This window comes from Syngnathus acus, chromosome 14, assembly GCF_901709675.1.
Source record: "Syngnathus acus chromosome 14, fSynAcu1.2, whole genome shotgun sequence".
Lineage (NCBI taxonomy): Eukaryota > Metazoa > Chordata > Actinopteri > Syngnathiformes > Syngnathidae > Syngnathus > Syngnathus acus.
The window spans coordinates 3,496,454-3,515,435 of record NC_051099.1 but is presented as its reverse complement, the minus strand read 5'-3'; the positions used below and the strand labels follow the sequence as shown (position 1 = coordinate 3,515,435).

The 18,982-nt window shown below is 44.1% G+C and overlaps 3 protein-coding genes across 4 annotated transcripts; 2 read left to right on the top strand and 1 right to left on the bottom strand.

The window, feature by feature from the left end:
• Window positions 1-12: 12 nt before the first annotated feature.
• nop16 (NOP16 nucleolar protein homolog (yeast)) lies at window positions 13-2,006 on the bottom strand. The gene is made up of 5 exons (XM_037269845.1): window positions 1,774-2,006; window positions 1,416-1,524; window positions 1,054-1,114; window positions 878-984; window positions 13-419 (listed from the first exon to the last, which is right to left on the bottom strand). Exons 1-5 carry the CDS (start codon window positions 1,878-1,880, stop codon window positions 282-284), a joined length of 522 nt encoding a protein of 173 aa, XP_037125740.1. The 5' UTR covers window positions 1,881-2,006; the 3' UTR covers window positions 13-281.
• Window positions 2,007-3,081: 1,075 nt separating this feature from the next.
• On the top strand, window positions 3,082-12,632 carry grk6 (G protein-coupled receptor kinase 6). 2 transcript variants are annotated; one of them, XM_037269838.1, is made up of 16 exons: window positions 3,082-3,366; window positions 6,148-6,243; window positions 6,790-6,902; window positions 7,463-7,540; window positions 7,690-7,790; window positions 7,992-8,084; window positions 8,382-8,445; window positions 9,035-9,175; window positions 10,330-10,520; window positions 10,588-10,625; window positions 10,728-10,817; window positions 10,898-11,106; window positions 11,181-11,318; window positions 11,397-11,534; window positions 11,614-11,748; window positions 12,017-12,632. In XM_037269838.1, exons 1-16 carry the CDS (start codon window positions 3,315-3,317, stop codon window positions 12,065-12,067), a joined length of 1,728 nt encoding a protein of 575 aa, XP_037125733.1. In that variant the 5' UTR covers window positions 3,082-3,314; the 3' UTR covers window positions 12,068-12,632. The 2 variants fall into 2 exon arrangements, with proteins under 2 accessions (XP_037125733.1, XP_037125734.1); XM_037269839.1 differs by lacking the exons at window positions 3,082-3,366; window positions 6,148-6,243; window positions 6,790-6,902; ... (2 more) ...; window positions 7,992-8,084; window positions 8,382-8,445 and adding an exon at window positions 8,848-8,865.
• A 2,067-nt stretch (window positions 12,633-14,699) lies between these two features.
• Window positions 14,700-18,187, top strand: LOC119133731 (proline-rich protein 7). Its single transcript, XM_037269843.1, has 3 exons — window positions 14,700-14,836; window positions 15,520-16,164; window positions 17,015-18,187. Exons 2-3 carry the CDS (start codon window positions 15,810-15,812, stop codon window positions 17,533-17,535), a joined length of 876 nt encoding a protein of 291 aa, XP_037125738.1. The 5' UTR covers window positions 14,700-14,836; window positions 15,520-15,809; the 3' UTR covers window positions 17,536-18,187.
• Window positions 18,188-18,982: the final 795 nt, after the last annotated feature.

The following is an 18,982-nucleotide window of genomic DNA, read 5'->3' as shown; positions in this document are numbered from 1 at the left end:
TTAATTTTGGTGTATGGGGAAACAATTTTATTGAGACGCAAACATCAACATACACGTGTTCCATAGCAAAAAAATAAAAATAGGTATGTTTTTTTTGTGTGTATAGATATAGAGACATAAATCCATATCCAAAAAATGTCTTCATTTCCTTTTGTAGCGACACAAAACTGGGTCAACCGTGAAAAGTCATTCAATGTGCGTTACCAACATCGGGAATGCCATTTTTAAGTCCTCTGGTGAAGAGACAGACTATTCTTTCTTACTTTTAAGATTCCAAGCGCTCAGTGGGACATGGGGCTGGGGAGAGAGGCGACAAAGTCAGCGTGCTGCTGCGCGTGTAAGCGCTTGTACTGCTCGATCTTCCTCTTGATCTGCTTGGGCGTGTCCTGGTAGTAGTTTTTCTCGTCGCGGGCCATCGCCTGCGGTGGTTGAACGAGAGGAAAAGTGAAATCAATCCGATTTTGTCCGTGGAATCGTCATGTTTAATTTTATCTTCTGTAAAGGACACAAGATGTGCAGTGTTCAGAGAACAACGTGCATTTATTAGACTCTCGAGGGAATGCCCCAATTGGAAGACGCCAAGCGCCGTGGTCAATACGCCATCCGTTCTGGTTGCCTTATTTGGAATCAAGAGGGAAAACAACCACGAGGAATAAATTTGTTCCACACTGTTATCAAAAGCTGTGGAATCATTACCAAGAATTTTACAGCATTTATGGCTTGCTTTCAAGACACTAGGTGTTTTTATCACGAAACAAAATAGCAAATGGGGGGAAAAATGTTTTTGGAATACACTTTGATGCAAAATGATTAAACTATGTCCTCGATTTAGGGCTGAGGTTGGCACTGAAGTGCCTCAAGGTTTTTGCATCCTCACCTTGTAGTCGTCTTTGTGTTCTCGGATCATGTGCTGGACGTACTCAATCAAGTCAGTCGACAGCGTCGGGGTAATATTCGTTGACTGGTTGGCCTCCTCCTCCAGCTCTGCTCACACATTTGACACGTACGTCGTGACACACGACACCAGGTGCCCCGCTTTACCCCAAAACTTACGAGTGACAACGTAGGGCTTGATCACAACGGGAGCCTTCCTTTCTTTTCTTAATCCGAAGACCTAGTAATGGTTTAAAAACGTGGATTGGATCAGCCTCACAAAGATGTACTTTTTTTTTTTCTGTCCACAATTTAAAACAGTTCTCAGACCAATACTAACCCATTTCAAAATAACAATTTACAAACATGGGTGTGCTTTTATCATACTGTATTGGTGCAAGATTTATTTTTGATGAGATTTGGACAACTGTTGTCTTCAAAAACGACACTTTTTTGCCATCTTCTGGCCAAAACAAAACACTGCAATCAATAACAATGGGGCTCATATGATGGAGTTGTCTGTATTTTGCATTTGCACTTACGCTGTTTTTCTTGATGGGAAAACTGCGGTTCGGGTCGGACACCAAGCCCATGTCCCGCAGGTTCTTGGCCATGGACTTTCCTTGATCCCATGCGTTTCCTATATATTTACTGAACAACAATCAAATTAGCCTCCAGGCAGAAGTCATGTGAACTTGGAACTGATTTGACTGACTCGGAACTATTAAAGGGACTTCCATGTGTAAATTAACATGCATGCTAACTGCTTTTATACATTCAAAACATAACACAGTATGAGCAACATCACTAGATATGACAACCCGTTCTCATTATCACGTCACAAGTAATAAATGAAATGTAATAACACGATCGTAAAAGAATAATAATGGAGTCGCTTACTTTTCTATCCTCGGGTTGGCCTTCTTCATGAACTTCTTCTTAAGTTTCTTGCGATCTCGGTTATAGTTAAAGGTATTCTTTTTGCTATTCTTCTTGAGTTTACCCATGATTGTTGATTATAAAATGTTTTTTTATCCGTTGAATTAGAGTGGTAGCTATTTCAGGGCCATGTGTTGTTAGCAATGTGGAAAAACGTGAAGTAGCGAGAGGACGTTGCGTTTTTTAAGTTCCGGTCATGTGACCACACTGTTATTTTTACCGTCGTTTATTATTTTTTTTATGTTCCTTTTTCGTTGATAAAACAGATACTTCAAAATGTATATGATTATAAATACGTATTATGTTTTATTAAATGCGTTCACAAGCGAGGACGTACTGCAGTTGTGGTCATGTGACTAGTAAGACCCCGCCCCTTCATTGTTTTATTATTGACGTCATCGTTTGTGATCAGTATTTGTCCAGTAGAGGACAGTAGAGAGCAATGTCAGAGAAACAGAATAACAGTTGACAAGAAAATAGATCATAAAAATACATGAAACGTGATCTAAACCAGTCTGAACCAAATCACAACTCCACCAAGACATTGTAGTTTGCTAAATAAGAAATATGGCTACAAATGCTTATTGGTTCTGTTTTCCATTTGCTGGTGAGGCCTGTGCACCGCTGACATGATGCTGTCTCATTAACAACAAGCCACTCAATATTGCATTATAAGTTTGGAATGAAGACCAGATCAATAACTCCATCAACCTGACAATGTGCGAGCCGCTGCCGTCATGCCTTGTGCCGAGGCAGTAAACAGTAAAAAGTGTTTCCTAATGCACCTTTAAAAAACGCTGCGGTGGGTTCATTGATCCCCCGCCGCAAAGAGCATCTGCCCTGGAGTCGTGAGCTATTGATTCATGATTTTGTAAGCGGTTCATCCACATGCAGAGAAAGGAGAGCATAATTGTTCCTGTACTAGAACAAAAGGTGACCGGTTGAGCATTTGGCAGTTTGACTCTAAGTGGTGGTAATGGACTGTACTAATACATGCAAAGAAATAGACGAATGTGACCTTTTTGTATTTTTAAGTGTGATGACAACATCAGTACAATTTTAAAACAGTGGGATATGTCACTCATTTTCATAGATGGGTATAAATACAGCAGAATTATTGTTTTTCCTATCATTGTTATTTCAGTCTTATTATTTATATTTTTATTAAAATTGAAGTACTGGGGTGTTTTATTTGTAATCGTTTTATTCTAACATTGCAATTTTCTGGTGTCTTATTTTGAAATGCGAGAGGAGAGGACTGATGAGAGGAGAAGAGAAAGCAGAGGAGAGGGGAGGAGGCGGGCGCACAAGTGCGGATGTCACCGGACAGGACTGCGCTGGGGAAGCACAAACTGAGGGGCTCAATCTTCCCTCTCCAGTGGGACTCGGTGGTGCACGGTGTTTGTTTCAACAAGATCGAATCCGCCCGGGAGTGGGTGGCGGTTCGGCTCTACGGAGCTCGGCCCCGGCGTCGCCGCTGCTAAATTCGACACAGAGCCAACATGGAGCTGGAGAACATCGTGGCCAACACGGTGCTACTGAAAGCACGAGAAGGTGAGGATGGAGATGGCCGATAAATAGCTCCGATCGTCTGCAAAGGGGGCAGAGTGTGCGGACAACAAATCCTTAAGAGTACCAAACATTTATATCGCACTAGTTACTACGGAATGATGCTTTGTGTTTACGAGCAGAACTCTATTTGAAAACGGAGTAATTAAAATGTTGCTTTCGCCTCCCTAACAATTATGCTTACTAAAAATAACTATACAGTACACGATCGGATAAAGTCACACCCAGCTATTAATTCGGCACAGACTTAAGTTCCTGATTAGTATTAAAGTTCAGGTTTTCCAACTGTCAATTACTGTAAATTGCTGTCGTGCAAAACTCAATTAGAAAGTCTATTAACTTTGCTCTCTCCTACCATAAACACCTTTTATATATCTCAGCTAATGTGCAACCAACTATTTAGCTCCAAGTTATTGACGCGGCATAAAAATATTCATTTAAATTCCATAGTACCGTGTCTTCCTTGCTTATTAGCTTTTACTGTTAATACCGTTGCTGAGATGCAGAACTCGATTAGAAAATGGAGCAATTTCTGTGTTATTACCAAGAAAGGAAACACACCCAATTATTGATTTGAGATAATGATGTCGTTCGAATCAGTCTAATAGAACCCTGTTGAATGTAGGACTTGACTATTGAGTATCTGGTTATTGATTTGGCAGAGGAATATCGTTATTGCGATTACTCATATCATATCGGCGACATTGCTGCAAAACTCCATTTGAAAGCTGAGCAATTTAAGATTTCCTGTCACCTCCCTCACATATCCGCCTGTTAAAAACGAATATAATACACAAAGTGACTGTTTAGCATGCGCTTATTGATTGTACAAAGGATTAGTGTTTTTCAGAATGACTACTAGGTTATGTGTGAAATATAATATGTCGCGTTTCTCCCTGGTTCGATGTTGCAGCATCATCCTTTGCGAAACAGGATGTGGAGAGTGTGCAAATTGTACTTTGTGGGTGAACGCGCAGTCTGATTTGACTCTTTTGTGTCACCAAAAGACGGCCTGGCTTGTTTATAGAAAGCTGTTTGAGAATTTATTCAATATCCTTGCAACCCCCCCACTCAATATTACTCCATCTTAAAGTACATTATAAGATCTATTCTACTTGTCAGTAATACTACCCACTTTTACTGGAGTATCTTTGTTTCTTTTTTTTCCCCACGCTGCATTCAGCCACATTCTGTAGGCTACTTCGTTTTTTTTATCTACCGATATTATTGTTTGCGCAATCTATTTGCTTTGGTTTCTCAGAGAAACATCTGCCTCGGGTGTTGTCACATGACTCTGTTTCGCCAATCCAACGTAAATCACTAGAGATGTATGATTCCATTGCACCAATCAAAAGGAGCCAGGAAGTCACATGACAGCACACAAAGTCTCGAAGGTAAATCCGTGTTTACCTTGCAGACTACAAAAAGGAACGGCTATATTTATCCACCTTAAAATCCGCATTTCATCTTACAAAAACTCCACAATAATCGATTTCAAACCATTTCATGTGGCTGAATTTGCCTTCATTGGTTATTTTTACATATATGGGAACTATGAAATGAATTTGTGAGGTCATATTTTTTGGATAAAAGGAAAAAGATGGCGCTTGAACCGCACGTGCAAGCCGAGCTGCGTTTGTGCACTTGACATTAATCTAGTCAACATTAACGAGACTGAATCTTCCTCGGGGCAAGATGCTTCCTATTAGCGATAGCGGCGCCGTTCTTATGAGTTCAATCAACTTCAGCACAAAATATTTCATTATGCTGCTTTGTTTTTTTTTTTTTGATACAGCCCACTGAAGATTAATGCGCACGCTTGTTAGTTTTCTGCCGTCCTGCGTCTCAGTTGTTTTCTGTCTCCATTGGAAATTAAATTTGGACATTTGTTTATGGTTGTGTCATAAATTCACCACTTTAAATCACTAATTTCCCCCCCAAAACCCATTTGCCGGGTTCAGCTTGTCGCCGATTGTCACTCCGATTTACGAGCGGTGTTGTAAAAAGCTAGCGAAACAAAACAGGAAGCGCCGCCTCGATGCGGTCGCCCCGGTTGACTATATATTTGTTTTTCCCCCAGCAGCTCGGCCTGTCAAAGGGCGCCATGACACGCTTTCAAGTGTCTTTGGATTTCAGTAGTTCATCAGCACCTCCTCAGGTGGTCTTGTTGATTTTATTCCCACGCTGTTCATCTTGATTAACACCCCCGGCCCCACAGAAGGAAACAACCTCGCCATTCTATTGCCAACTTTTATCTGACTTGTCACATCTTGTTTACATTCATGGTACATTTTTCTCCGTACATCCTCCGTCCGTCCTTTAGGCACAACTAGCAACTTTTTGATTAGCGAAAACCACGATGTTTGCTAGCTACATATATCACACTTCAACATTAGCGCAGATGTCGTCTGATATTTTTACAATGCAGAATAGAAACGAATCAAAATTTCAACTTGCATGCAGTACCACGCTGTGCCACAATATGCTTGGCAGCACTGAGCTGTACTGGAAAAGTAGCAACGTCATTAAAAGCACGAAGAAAAGACAGAGAAGGTCCCGAAAGTAGGAGAGAGAATACTTTTGCATTTGTATGTGTTGCCGCTCCATGTGTTTTTCAAAATGGCAGTTGTTTGAAATTTTGTGATTTACCTTTATTATCACCGTTTTGGTATGCGCATGAAGGCGTTTTGTTTACACTGTTCATACTAATAAACATTGTCGACAGTATTTGATATGAATAATTCATATTGTCTGCGTTGTTTGCAGGTGGTGGTGGAAACCGGAAGGGAAAGAGCAAGAAGTGGAAACAGATGCTGCAGTTCCCTCACATTAGTTTGTGCGAAGAGCTGCGACAATCCACCGGTAAGCACGAAAAAACAGGTCGTTAAAAACACTTTGGAACCGTTTCAAAATGTGGACCGACAAAACCAATTTGGAGCAGCAGTCCGTGTGACAATATGGAAGGCTGCCATGCAAAAGGCCTTTGAATTTGAATGAGTCAAATGACTACCTTATGACTGAGCGAGGCAGGAAGGAAGTACTTTGAGGACACGAGAAACGTTGCCGTGTCTAAACGTTCCCGCCACACGTGTCGAGGTACACCTCAGCGTGTCTGTTATTACGAAAGCTGGAGTATATTACACGCTCTTGAGAAAGACGCGGGCAGGAAACTGTCAACTTCCTCGTTTGGTAGCTTCTTCTTTTTTTTTTTTTTTTTTAATAATCGTATGACATCACAAATGTTGCGCAATTAAGGAACTCTTCAGGTGGGTTCAGACTCGCCATTGGAAGTTTTACTCCACAGATCCTCAGAACGTTTCGTTGGTTGCTCTGGGATGACGTCATTGATATTTGAGAGAACAATGTAGCCTAAACTTTTTTTTTTTCCCCTTCCTGGTCCTTCAACAGAGAAAGACTACAGCAGCCTTTGCGAACGGCAGCCCATAGGTCGCTTGCTCTTCCGGCAGTTTTGCGACACCCGACCCGAGTTGAAGCGCTGCGTGAAGTTTCTGGATGCCGTGGTACGTTATTTTGGAACAAGCTGTTCAGAATTGATCTTAGTGTCTCTGCCCATTAATGCCAAGTACATACAGTATCCTACAAATTATAAGGGTCCCGAGGTTTTTATTGAGATGGAGTGGAGGCGGTTGTTGATGCGAGAGGCTCCGGCCTGACCGGCCTGGCTTTAACGGCTCTCAGCGACTCGCATTAAAGGTCTCCTCCAAGCCTCCTCGTGACCGCTTCCTGTCCGCCAGGAGACGGAGATGGTAAAAGGAGAACGCAAGCGGCGTCTCTGTTGTCACTTAGCGTTTGCTGGCTGGCTCGTTAGCTTACGCGGAGGAAGCACTTTGCGGGCTTCCGGGCAGACTGGGCCATCCAAGTGCTGGATGCAGTCGGTTGCTTCATAAATCTAATGGCAGTCAGACCCGGTTGCTTCTATTGGCTGGCATCTTTTTTATGCTGCCACCTGTTGGTCACTAGAATAATTGTGCTTGTTATAATGTATAATATGAATATTCAGTTTTGGTCATAATATATAATATAAATTCGTTCACGTTATGTGGACGCGTGTCCTCTGTAGGCCGAGTACGAGGTGGCGCCAGATGAGAAGAGGAAGGAATGCGGTCAAGAACTCATCGACGTCTTCTTCAGTCCAAAGGTCCACCTCCATCATCTCAAATGTTTTGTCCTGTTACAGTCGGGCCTTTCTGATATCAGTTTGGTCCACATTGTGGAAAGGCTTACGACATCCTTCAAATATTTTTGGTTTATTCCTAAATGACATTTGATTCTCTTGTGAACTGACAGTCGGAGGACCACGTTCCCGAGGTGGACGAGAGCACGGTGGCAAGGTGTGCCGAGCGGCTGCAGCAGGAGGCCTGCAAGGAGCTCTTCAAGGACTCCACCAAGTAAAAGCACACCGAAAAATTATAAATTGCAACATCATTTGAATTCTGTTGCTAACCAAAACAGCAGCACCCACCAACGTATGGAAACAAAGATTAAGTGTGGGGATGTCCATGTTTTAGGTTGTTTTCAACTCAACTTTTACTCAATGGAAATAAATAAAAAGTCATAGTTTGGGGGGGGGTTTAACACTTTCCTTGCAGACTGATCCATGACTTCCTGAGCGTGGCGCCCTTCGCCGACTACCTCGACAGCATGTACTACAACAGGTTTCTCCAGTGGAAGTGGCTGGAGAGGTAATAGTTATGTGCATAAGTCATCAAAAAAAAATACAAGCGACTTTCGCAACTACGAGGTGCATTTCTAGTCTGCGTTGTGTCATGTCAGAGGTTTCAAGGTGACGTGAATTCTGGGAAGTGAGGCGAGAACATGCTTAAGGCGGGCGTGTGGGTGCACGTCGTTCACATCGGGAAGGGCGCAGCTTGCCGTTGCAAAAGCGCCCGGGAATAATGTGACGTTTGCATTTACAGAAAAAGAATCAAGAGTTGTGGATCTCTGTGGTTCAAAAGGTCATTTTTGACTGTGTTTTCCAGGCAACCAGTGACAAAGAATACGTTCAGGCAGTACAGAGTTTTAGGGAAAGGCGGATTTGGAGAGGTAAGTTGTTGCCACGGTGTTTAAAAAAAAAAAAAAAAAAAAAAAAGTGATGTCATACAATATAAAACAAAGTATAATTTAACAAAAAACAAAGGACATAAATATTTAATCAAATTAAATTATAATACTGTAGAGGATGTTTTAAATATAATCCTGAATCAATACCAAAAATTAAAAATACAACCTGCTGTAATATATAAATTCAATTGGAGCGATTTTAATTGATAGTCAAACAGGAGCAGTTGTGTATTTCCATCAATCAAAGCTCCCATTCATCCACCAGCTTACGCTTCTTCCCTTTAACATAAAGATAATGCCGGACTCTGTAACTTACCCTCGAGCTTCTTTGACCTCTCAATGGGTTATCTGTTTGTGCTATGTTTTATGTACCAACACAGGGTCTTGAGAAAAGGCTACAAGGGACGTATTATTCCGCTTTGCCACCAAAAAGATCAACTTGTTAGCTCGTGGACGACTACTTAGAAGCGAGCCCGCCGGCTTCCACTGAATTCACTTAACTCGTACATGCAGATGCTGCCGTGAAAATAAATTCTGTACAGTACCATTTTTTTTTTTTCCTTTTTTGCAGGTGTGTGCATGTCAGGTGCGGGCCACGGGCAAAATGTACGCCTGCAAGAAACTGGAGAAGAAGAGGATCAAGAAGCGCAAAGGCGAGTCCATGGCGCTTAACGAGAAGCAGATCCTGGAGAAAGTCAACAGCAGATTTGTGGTGAGCCGTCGGCTTATTTCTACATTTGCGTCGTACATTCTAACACAAATAACGTATTTATTATGTTCCGATTTCTCAACGTGACAAGCGATTGGTTTTGCGGGAGGGAGGCTTGGCTAACCACTTTTGATTCATTTTCAATCCATCTCTTTGTGTTTAATCCAACTGGTTTGAATGCAACCTGCAGCTCAGGTCCGCATGATGGGCCATATCCAACCTTAAGCGATGAATGCTCGGCTCTCACGGTGCTAACAAAGCACAGTCGAGATTGTCACATTGCAAACTTCTTCTGAAGTCATCAAAGGGAGCCTCAGTTCGTTTTAATGGCAACATGCAGTGGTGCGCAAACGGGGAGGGACTGACAGGCCTGGGGGGGGGGACAGGCATCCCCCTGAGGTAGGGTATCCACAGCAAAAAATAAAAAAATAAAAATACTTGATCATAATGCAGTCGCGCCGAGCATGATGATAGCTCATCCTATTTTGTTAACTCAAAGAAAATTCCCCAAATCTTGGTTCAAGTGCACAAAGTGTTCGATCGCCTTTGGGCTTATGAAGTAAAACTACCATACACAAAAAAAAAAGCCTCAGTAAACACCTCGACGTGGTATCTGCTTGGTACATTTTCGAACCCCTGTTGACAAGAAATACTATTTGATCTACCTGTAGTACGGACAATTTACAGAGCGATGGAAAAAAGGTGAAAACCCAATCAAATGACCTAAAGAAACGTTTAGGCGTACCTCAGGGATCCATGTTAGAGCCCTTTCTGTTCTCTATCTGCGTGCTTCCCGTGATGCTAGTTGATGTGGCCCGGATATAGAAAATGTATTCATTCACTGGCGCACACATAGCATTTGTTTTAACACGCGACTAACAAATTCCTCTTGTGTACGGCGTGGTCACGAGTACAAAAAAAGAAAAGTGGGTCCATTTTGAAAATTTGGATGAGCTTGATTTGAAGACCTTAGTGTCTGCTAGCCTAGGGCGCCTTGCTTGATAGAACATCAATACACAAAGTGTGTCTTATTGTTTTTTTCAATTCGTGAGATTATTAAAAATAATCCTTAGCGGCATCCCAGAAACCAAAGTATTTGCATACGAGCATCTAACAAGTGCATTTTTCATCAATTCTCTTCCCCCCCTTGTCTCAAGGTGAGCTTAGCGTACGCCTATGAAACCAAGGACACCTTATGTCTCGTTTTGACGCTCATGAACGGCGGCGACCTCAAGTTCCACATCTACCACATGGGCGAGGCGGGCTTTGACGAGAGGAGAGCCGTCCTCTACTCGGCAGAGATCTGCTGTGGCCTCGAGGACCTGCACAGGGAGCACATTGTCTACAGGTGCCCAAAGCTCACCTGGACCCAACCTAGTTTGGGCTTATATTCATCTGGTCTTTCTGCCACACAGGGACCTGAAACCTGAAAACATCCTGCTGGACGATCATGGTGAGTCCAAGCGTTTATGGAGAAGGTGGACCAACTATTTTCATAAATGGCAGATTCAGGAGTGATGGTTATTTTGTGTGACTTTTTTTTTTTTTTTTAAAGGACACATCAGGATATCGGATCTGGGTTTGGCCGTGCACGTGCCAGAAGGTCAGACCATACGGGGCCGGGTAGGAACGGTAGGATACATGGGTAAGAAGAACCCAGCCTCCACCGGAAACCAAAATGGCAGCTCTGGTGGTCTAAGGTTTTGAGCCTTTTGGTTCTTCCAGCTCCTGAAGTGGTGACCAACGAGTGCTACACCTTCAGCCCCGACTGGTGGGCGCTGGGCTGCCTGCTGTACGAGATGATCGAGGGCCAGTCGCCCTTCCAGCAGAGGAAGAAGAAGATCAAGCGGGAAGAGGTGGAGCGCTTGGTGAAGGAGGTGCAAGAAGAATACTCGGCAAAGTTTTCCCAAGAGGCTGAGTCGCTCTGTAAAGCGGTGAGTGGACGGATAGGGGGAATTTTTTTTTATTGTGGCAACGGACATCCTCAGTTTACTCTTGTGGTTTCCAGCTGCTGGCCAAAGACCCCAGGGGGAGACTGGGCTGCCAGGGAGGCGGGGCTTCAGAGGTCAAAGCACACCCTATCTTCCACTCCATCAATTTCAAAAGGCTAGAGGCCGGAATGTTGCCGGCGCCTTTCATTCCTGATGTAAGTCGTTCGAATAAATCAACCCTTCACACCGCTGCAAAAAGTTGACAAGCGTGTTCAAGCGTGTGGTGTTTGCAGCCACAAGCCATCTACTGTAAAGACGTGCTGGACATTGAGCAGTTCTCCACCGTCAAAGGTGTGGAACTGGAACCCAAAGACGAGTCCTTCTACAGTAAAGTGTCTACGGGTAGCGTCTCCATTCCCTGGCAGGATGAGGTAACGTTTTAAAAAACTGTTAAAAAAAAAAATCTCATTCAAAATATTTTAAAAGACTTTTTTTTTTTTTGCGCTGCAGATGATCGAAACAGAATGTTTCACAGAGCTTAACGTGTTTTACCCGGACGGTGCGGTTCCCCCGGATCTGGACTGGCGAGGACAACCGTCTCCGCCCCCCAAGCAAGGACTCTTGCAGCGGCTATTTGGTAGACAGGTGGGTGAGCACAAATAATTTGAATTAAATTTTAGAGCAGGTCTGTTCATTTGAATTACTTTTTTTTAAAATTTTTTTTTAAATGCTATTTATTTTATTATTTTTTAATTATTTTTAGTATTAGTTTGTTTGAAATATATGAAGTATGTGTCAAGTGCAAAATAATAAAAAAAATCACTAAGTCACCAAAATTGTACTTCAGTATAACAAGTGTTAAGTGACATGGGCAATTTTCTCACTTCCTGTCCTACTGTATCGCCCCCTGCAGGAATGTTGTGGCAACTGCAGCGACAGTGACGACGAGCCAACCAGGCTGTGACACATACACGCGCACACGCATACCATATTTGTTTACAACCTTTTTGCACATTTCTATTTGAAAGATAGTCGATCTTGAAATGTCCGAATGTATTTTCATCATAGCCATAATAATGATGTTTTATTATTTAAAAAATAATAATTAAGCCGAGGCTTTTTCCCTTCCCCGGAAAGAGACTAACGGAACAATCACCTGCTGGGGGGAAGAAGACAGAAAAGTGCCTTGCTGGAGGGCACTAGTGACAATAATACTTAGTAGAGAGGGCAAAGCCTTCTTCCAATTTTCCAGGGAATAAAACAAGTGACTGAAGACTGTGCAGTGACCAACTTTACTTAACTTTTACTTTGTGTGTCTTTTATTTTTGGTTTCACTAAAAGAAAATGAAGCCCACAGATGTTTTTTTTATATACAAATATACTTTTTTTTTCCACAACAGAGAAAATGGCCTCCACTTGATGTACTCTATGGGATGCAACTGTACAGAATGTGTATATATATTTATAGAAATATACGTATTAAAACAAAATTAGTTCATCATGGGCAATATGTTCCAGACCCTCCCAAAATCTGTAGAAATATTTTTTTGTTGTTTACCCCTTCCCCATCCTGCTTTAAGCACATTTAGACTTTCTAAAACCTATTTTAACTTATTAAAACACATGCTTTAAAAGAATTCTTCAAAGTTTCTTGCGTTAGTGCTTCTTCCACTGGTCGTATGGCGTGCAGCCACTAGAGGGCGACAGTGTGTTGGACATCAGGATGTTCAAATTCTTATTGCGGATCGGCAGAATGAAGTTCCGGCTCTCGTTTATGTTTTTTTTTTTTTTTTTTTCCAGGCCAAATGAAATTTCAGATCCCCTCAAGTTCAACACATATCCAGTAGCAGTAAAACGTTAAGAAGGCTTTCGCGGCAGATCATTTACAATCGGGACGAGACGCCCTGCTGGGCCTCATCACTGCGGCACAGACGCTCGCGGACGCCAAAATGAGCAGCAATTACACTGCAGGAGGTTTGAGTGTGCAAATGAAGCGAGAGGCTTTCAGGCCTCAGCGGGGTTTGACACGCTTTTTGATTTACTAACAAAATCTGAGCAGCACTGACGGCGGTAGAAAAGCTTCTTGTATATTTTGATGCATGTTATATGCTTGAGTTGACATTTTTAGACGCGTGAAATTGTCGTTTATTTATAGAACTATACAAAATATTATTTGTAAGAATTCAATTGAATGTGTAATCATACATAACAGTAAATCAATATATTATTACATTTCATGAAATTTTCTGTTATGGTAATCAGGATAATATCCATTAAACCATTACCTAACTCGAAAGCGACTCAAGCAAACATGTTGGTATCATCCTCCTCCTCCTCCTCCCTTTCATCCTCTCCTGTTGTTGCCACGGCAACTCAAAGTAACGGAGGCATCTCGATGAAAGCATTACGTGACAAAGAGACGCGCGTGTGTTTTGATTTCATGCCCGTCCAACATCCCTCATCGTGTTCCGACGTGACGGCCCACCGAGTGTAGGAAGGGATTTGGGGAAGGCCGGCCTTGGCTTCGCTAATCACCGAGGGACATAGCTTGGGGGTTTGTAAAGTTTAAAGGTCGTTGGACGTGTACGACATGTTCCGCCTACCCGCCTGTCAATCAAAGTCTACCCCACCACGAGACAAAAGACGTCTATATTAAGAACATCAGGCGTGATGGTGTTTTCAGACAGTATGACACGACGACATCACTTGAAAGTGGCTTTGGATCTTTGCCCATCCTTGACAATGGAGTAACAGACACTTCCTGGCATCAAACATGATATGAAAAAAAGTCCAAAGAGAGCAAATGACTCAAAGTAGATGACTAAGCGGCTTGAGGTCAGCATGAGCAGTCGCAGTGAGAGTGAGCAATGCTCACGCATCGGTCACAAGATGGCGGGGGCGAGCGCTAACGATGCTAGTGGCGTTAAGGTGCTTCACCGCTGATTATTTTTAGCATAAACGTACATGGATCGCTGTTTATTTATTTGTGCTTAAGTTTTAGAACACAATAAGTGGATGACTGGCCACTTTGGTCACGTGACCCTGGAAAATTTCTATCTGCTTATATGGACATTTTGACTGGAAAAAATGCGAGGATGGGATTTTTACTGTCCCGCCTGTGCGTCTGTGCAGACGGATGAACAGACTGATCTTTATGACGGCAGGACAACGGGCGTCAGTGTTCAGCATGACAACAATGTTAGCAAAGGGCCGTCAATGGTGTGAGCGCGTGCGCGGCGGATGTGTGTGCGTCATACGTTGGTTACACCTTTAACTAGTTTTCATGGGGTGAGGGGAAGAAATCTGAACAAAGGGCTCGCTTTCATGCTGGAGAAAATATCAAGAACCCCCACAAGAAGGCAATCATAGTAGTTGCTAACCAATCTAGCAGCACCTACCAAGGTAAATGCTCTCATTAAGTGGCCATCTGTGCTGTGTATGATAATCATAATATGACCAAAATAGCAAGCTCCAACTGTTTTGGCTGGTACAGCCCCAAATGTGCCCCCCCCCCCCAAATCAACCCCATCAGTATTCCCGTCGTCGGCACGGAAAGACGGCGTCACGAAGCAGAGAGAACGTGGGCAGAGGAAGGAGGTCCTCGTCGGAGGAGGAGGAGCGGCGGTGGAGAGAGAGAAGAGGTGAGCTCGCTCGTGCGCGCCTCCTCATTTTCAGCTTCGAGCGAGCGCAGCACGACGCCAAGATAACCGCGGAGGAAGCTGCACGAAACAAGGTGCGTTTACCTGCCGAATCTTCAAAAAACTACCATTTTATTTATTTAACCTTATTGCGCTCATAAGAATCACGCAGATTAAAAACAACCCAAACGCGTCATTTATTATTATTATTTTTTTATTTCGTTTCGTTTCAAAACTTGCACGTCAATTAAAAGTAACTGTTGTGTGCCTTGTAATTAATCTTATAAAATGCATGCAGGGATGCATTTTTAATGCGTCTAACAATCAGCATGTGATTTTGTCGAGGCAGAATGTCGTCTTGGTTTTACTCGCTAATGTGACTGCCGTAGTTGAGTGGAGTCATTAAGGAAATTCTGCTCAAATGTCAATTTATTAGGTACACCTTCTTCAAGTCAACACTTGCATAATAGCAGCTCCTGCACAATTCTGCTTAGGTTCCTTCCTTCTTTTTTTTTTCCACATTATTTAAAGCTGCAATGCCATCTTGAGTAAAGATGGTGGTTTGCATTAAACCTGCAGGACTTTATATTTCCAACTGCCTGAGATTGCCTTCTCTGAAAATCCAGCAAAGAAATGAAACTGTGTGTTAAAAAAAACAACAACCTTGCTTTTGTTTTGATATTGCGTTGCCATGGAAACAAAAGGTGTAGACTGAAATCCGGTTCACATGTCGTTTTTTCCTTTCCTACGACCATCTTGTGTGTGTGTCTTTCTGTAGAGCCGCGTGAGGCCGGAGCATCCCGCCGGGGTCCGAAGCGGAAGGATTTGGCACCCCGACCGACTCGGGTCGGCGCCGCTGCCATCAAGTGGATGAATGCCTGAAGAATGGATTCCCTCACCGCCTCGTAACCGTTAGACTCGAAAGACAATGGGTGTCAAGTGTCGTATAGAAGACAAGATGAGACCTTCAAGCCTGTGGAGTTTGGCCTGGTTTGAGGCTTCCTGAACTTCATTGCCATTCATGGATGTCATTTAAGGCGTCCCAGCGTTCAGTCCTCCAGCCCCGCCATGGTGATGTCCCGGGGCACGTCCACCTTCCTGGCCTGTTTCGCCGGCTTCTGGTTGGTGTGGGCCTTGGTGGTCATGCTGTGCTGTTTCTGCAGCGTCCTGCAGCGTCGCCTCAAGCGGCGCGACGAGGCTCGCCTGAGGGAGCGCCGCCTCCGGACGGTGGAGACGGAGACGCCGGGATGTCCCGCCGTCCCGGTTTCGGTACCTCTTCCGCAGTCGCCCCTGGCATCGATACCGCCGGTGCCGTCGCCGCCCCGGCAACCAATACCGCGGGACCCGCCGGCTTTCTCGCCGCCACCTGTTCCGCTTCAGGTCTCTCACCCCTTGCCGGAAGCAAACTGGGTTAGCATGCCGGGTAAGTGGTTGGAATTTGGTTACGTCAGGTGATTCTTCTTTTGCATCTGTCCAGTAGATTTTCAAAATCCACTTTTGCGCCACTACAACACGCATAAACTGCAGGAAAGAAATTTGAAGGGAAAAAAAAACAGCCAGCGGTGCCAGTAAATAAGAAAAACAACAAAAGAAGAAAGGTGTCTGCTATGGCGTCGGAGCGCGACTGATGAAGAGGTTTCAGTAACCAGGCAGCACGACGACTCAAAAGGAAGAAGCAGCTGAGCCGGAGCCAACAAGACTTTTTACAACCATCCTGGACACATTCCTGGCTGACCTTTTAATGATTTATTTCTATTTGTCTGTGTGTGCGAAATGACATCATCACATGCACTTCCCAAGCATGATCACCAACACTAAGATCTCGCACGTTGTTTTGCCCGGGCGGAGCGGAGGCGCATCCATAAATATGACAATATCCAGCGCGTCCGTGGCAACAGCTCAACAAAACAGATGCTCGCCTTGAATTCAAACGCCAAGGCCCGATATAAATACGGCGGCGGGCGGTTGCCAGCAACAAAGAGCGCACCGCGATGCTGAGGTGTGTGCGTGGGCGCAGAGTGCTGATTTCTTTAGCGTGTTATTCGTGTCTTTCTCTTCTCACTTGCCGGAGATTTTCAAGGTAAATGACAACACGTGGGAATGCTGCTAATGAGTTGACTCATGGAAACGACTAATGGAATCATGACTCTGCAGGATTTAGAAAACCCTAAAGTGCCCTGTCAGCTATACAAGCTAATTATGAACAAAGGTTGACTCAAGTTCTCACTGGAGAAAAAAATCCATTTAGTGGTTTATTTGCTTGTCTGTTTCAGAAGCAGATCTGCTCGAGAACCCGCCCTGTTACGAGGAGGCGGTGCTGATGGAGGACCCTCCGCCGCCATACGCCGAAGTCCTGGTAGAACCACGAGGGGGCGGCGGCTACTCCAAACTCGCACCGCTTCGGCCCGCGCCCTCCTCTCTCCGGGACCACCAGGACCCGAGCGCAGAGACACGCAAGACCCCTCCGCAGAGGTCGGCGAGGTCTTGCGTGTTCCCCGAACGGGGTTACTCCTCCCTCATCCGTTTGCCTTCATCACAACGCTGGGACACGCTGGGCCACCTCCTCGCCAACGTGGACCTGAAGCCGTTCAACCCGTACGGCCCGGTGCCACCGGGCGTCGCCACGGCAACAATGCCCCGTCGCGAGCCCAGGACTGGAGGCGATGGAAGGCGAGGGCGGGGACTACAGGTCGGGTTCTCTGGGGGGATCGGGGGCCATGGGACACGAGGACTGGAGCACAGTTGTGGTCTCCCAGCAGCGTTCCCCCTATTGGGGCGCAGCACCGCCGTCTAGGATTGGGGTTCTCAAACTTTTTGGGTCCGGGGACCCCTCACAAGTGACAATTTAGGGGCCAAACCCTGCCATGCCATAAAAAGCTAAAATCTGCAATTAAAGTTTGTATTTGCTTATGGATGCCACAAGATGGCGATAATACACTTTTTTTTTTTTTTTAACTAAAGCTATTCATTTCTATATTAAGGTCTCCTCCTCTGAGTTCAACATAGTTCGTTGGCGATTGAATGTAATTTTGTCCACATTCACATTAGTGATCATTAAACTACCAAATGCTGCACAAGTTAAGCATTTCCGGTCGGAACACCAAAACACAAAATCTACTCCTACAATTAGCTTTTCAATGAGTCATGCACGCATCTTATTTCATCACACAATTCCACGAAGCCATCAAAAGCTATTCAGTGATAAAATGATTCACGGCATCCTTACCTGTCACTCGTCAGGTGTGTGAATGACAATCAGCTGATTCCAACGCGACGTTCCTCGTGGCAATCCCTGTCCAAATACGTCCAGCGATGCATACTTGCTAAACTTGCAAACAGTATAGAACAAGCAGTCCATTTATTTTGTCCATATTCGATCATAAAAACAAATCTTGGAGTAGTTGAGAGCACACGCGGCCGCGACCTGTTGCGTCAACAGCAGTAAAGACCTATTTCCACTTCCGGTGGGAACATCCGCTGAAAATTCCAATTTGCTCATCATTAACCAAAACAATTAGCTCATCATTAGTCATTCCAATGTAAAATTGTGAGCAATAAAGGAAGAAACGGAGCATGAGATTAAGTTTGGTTTTATTTTGCCTACGCCTTTTATTCAAATCAAAAGAAAAAAAATAATTTAACAAGCCCACCTACGAGGCCTTGACAAGTCAAACTACAAACATTCTCACAAATATATTTATCAACATTAAAAGGCCTTATAGTCTGAAAGTGATTCTCAAAATAAGGTTTGGATAAACTCCAGCTTACCTGCGACCCCTGGGGGTCCCCAGACCACAGTTTGAGAACCCCCATCCAAGCTGAAGCACACTCTCCAGTCAGGGAGGACGCTAATTGACTCAAAAGAGTCTATTTCATCCAGAACGTCTCTATTGTGCCGAGCTGCCGTTGCCATGGCACCTGAAGGGAACTACGTGGTCTCCACCAGACGACCTCTTTCTCCACGTTGAAGGACTCGGCCCGGTCGGTACTGGCGCGCCACTTCCATGTTCTGAAAGTCCATCATCAACAGAGGACAGAGAAAAAAAAAAGGTAATTTCTAAAATCAGAAAAAAAGATGTCCTGCCTCCCTTTTTTTCCAAAACATTGCTGCCATAAAAAAAAAAAATCTCATATCAACTTGCATTATGAGTTCAAACACATTCTCATACGAGTTTTATTACACAATAATCCAATTTTTCAATAAGGGGATGCGTTGCCTGGCAACCTGCTCAATGGCCTCG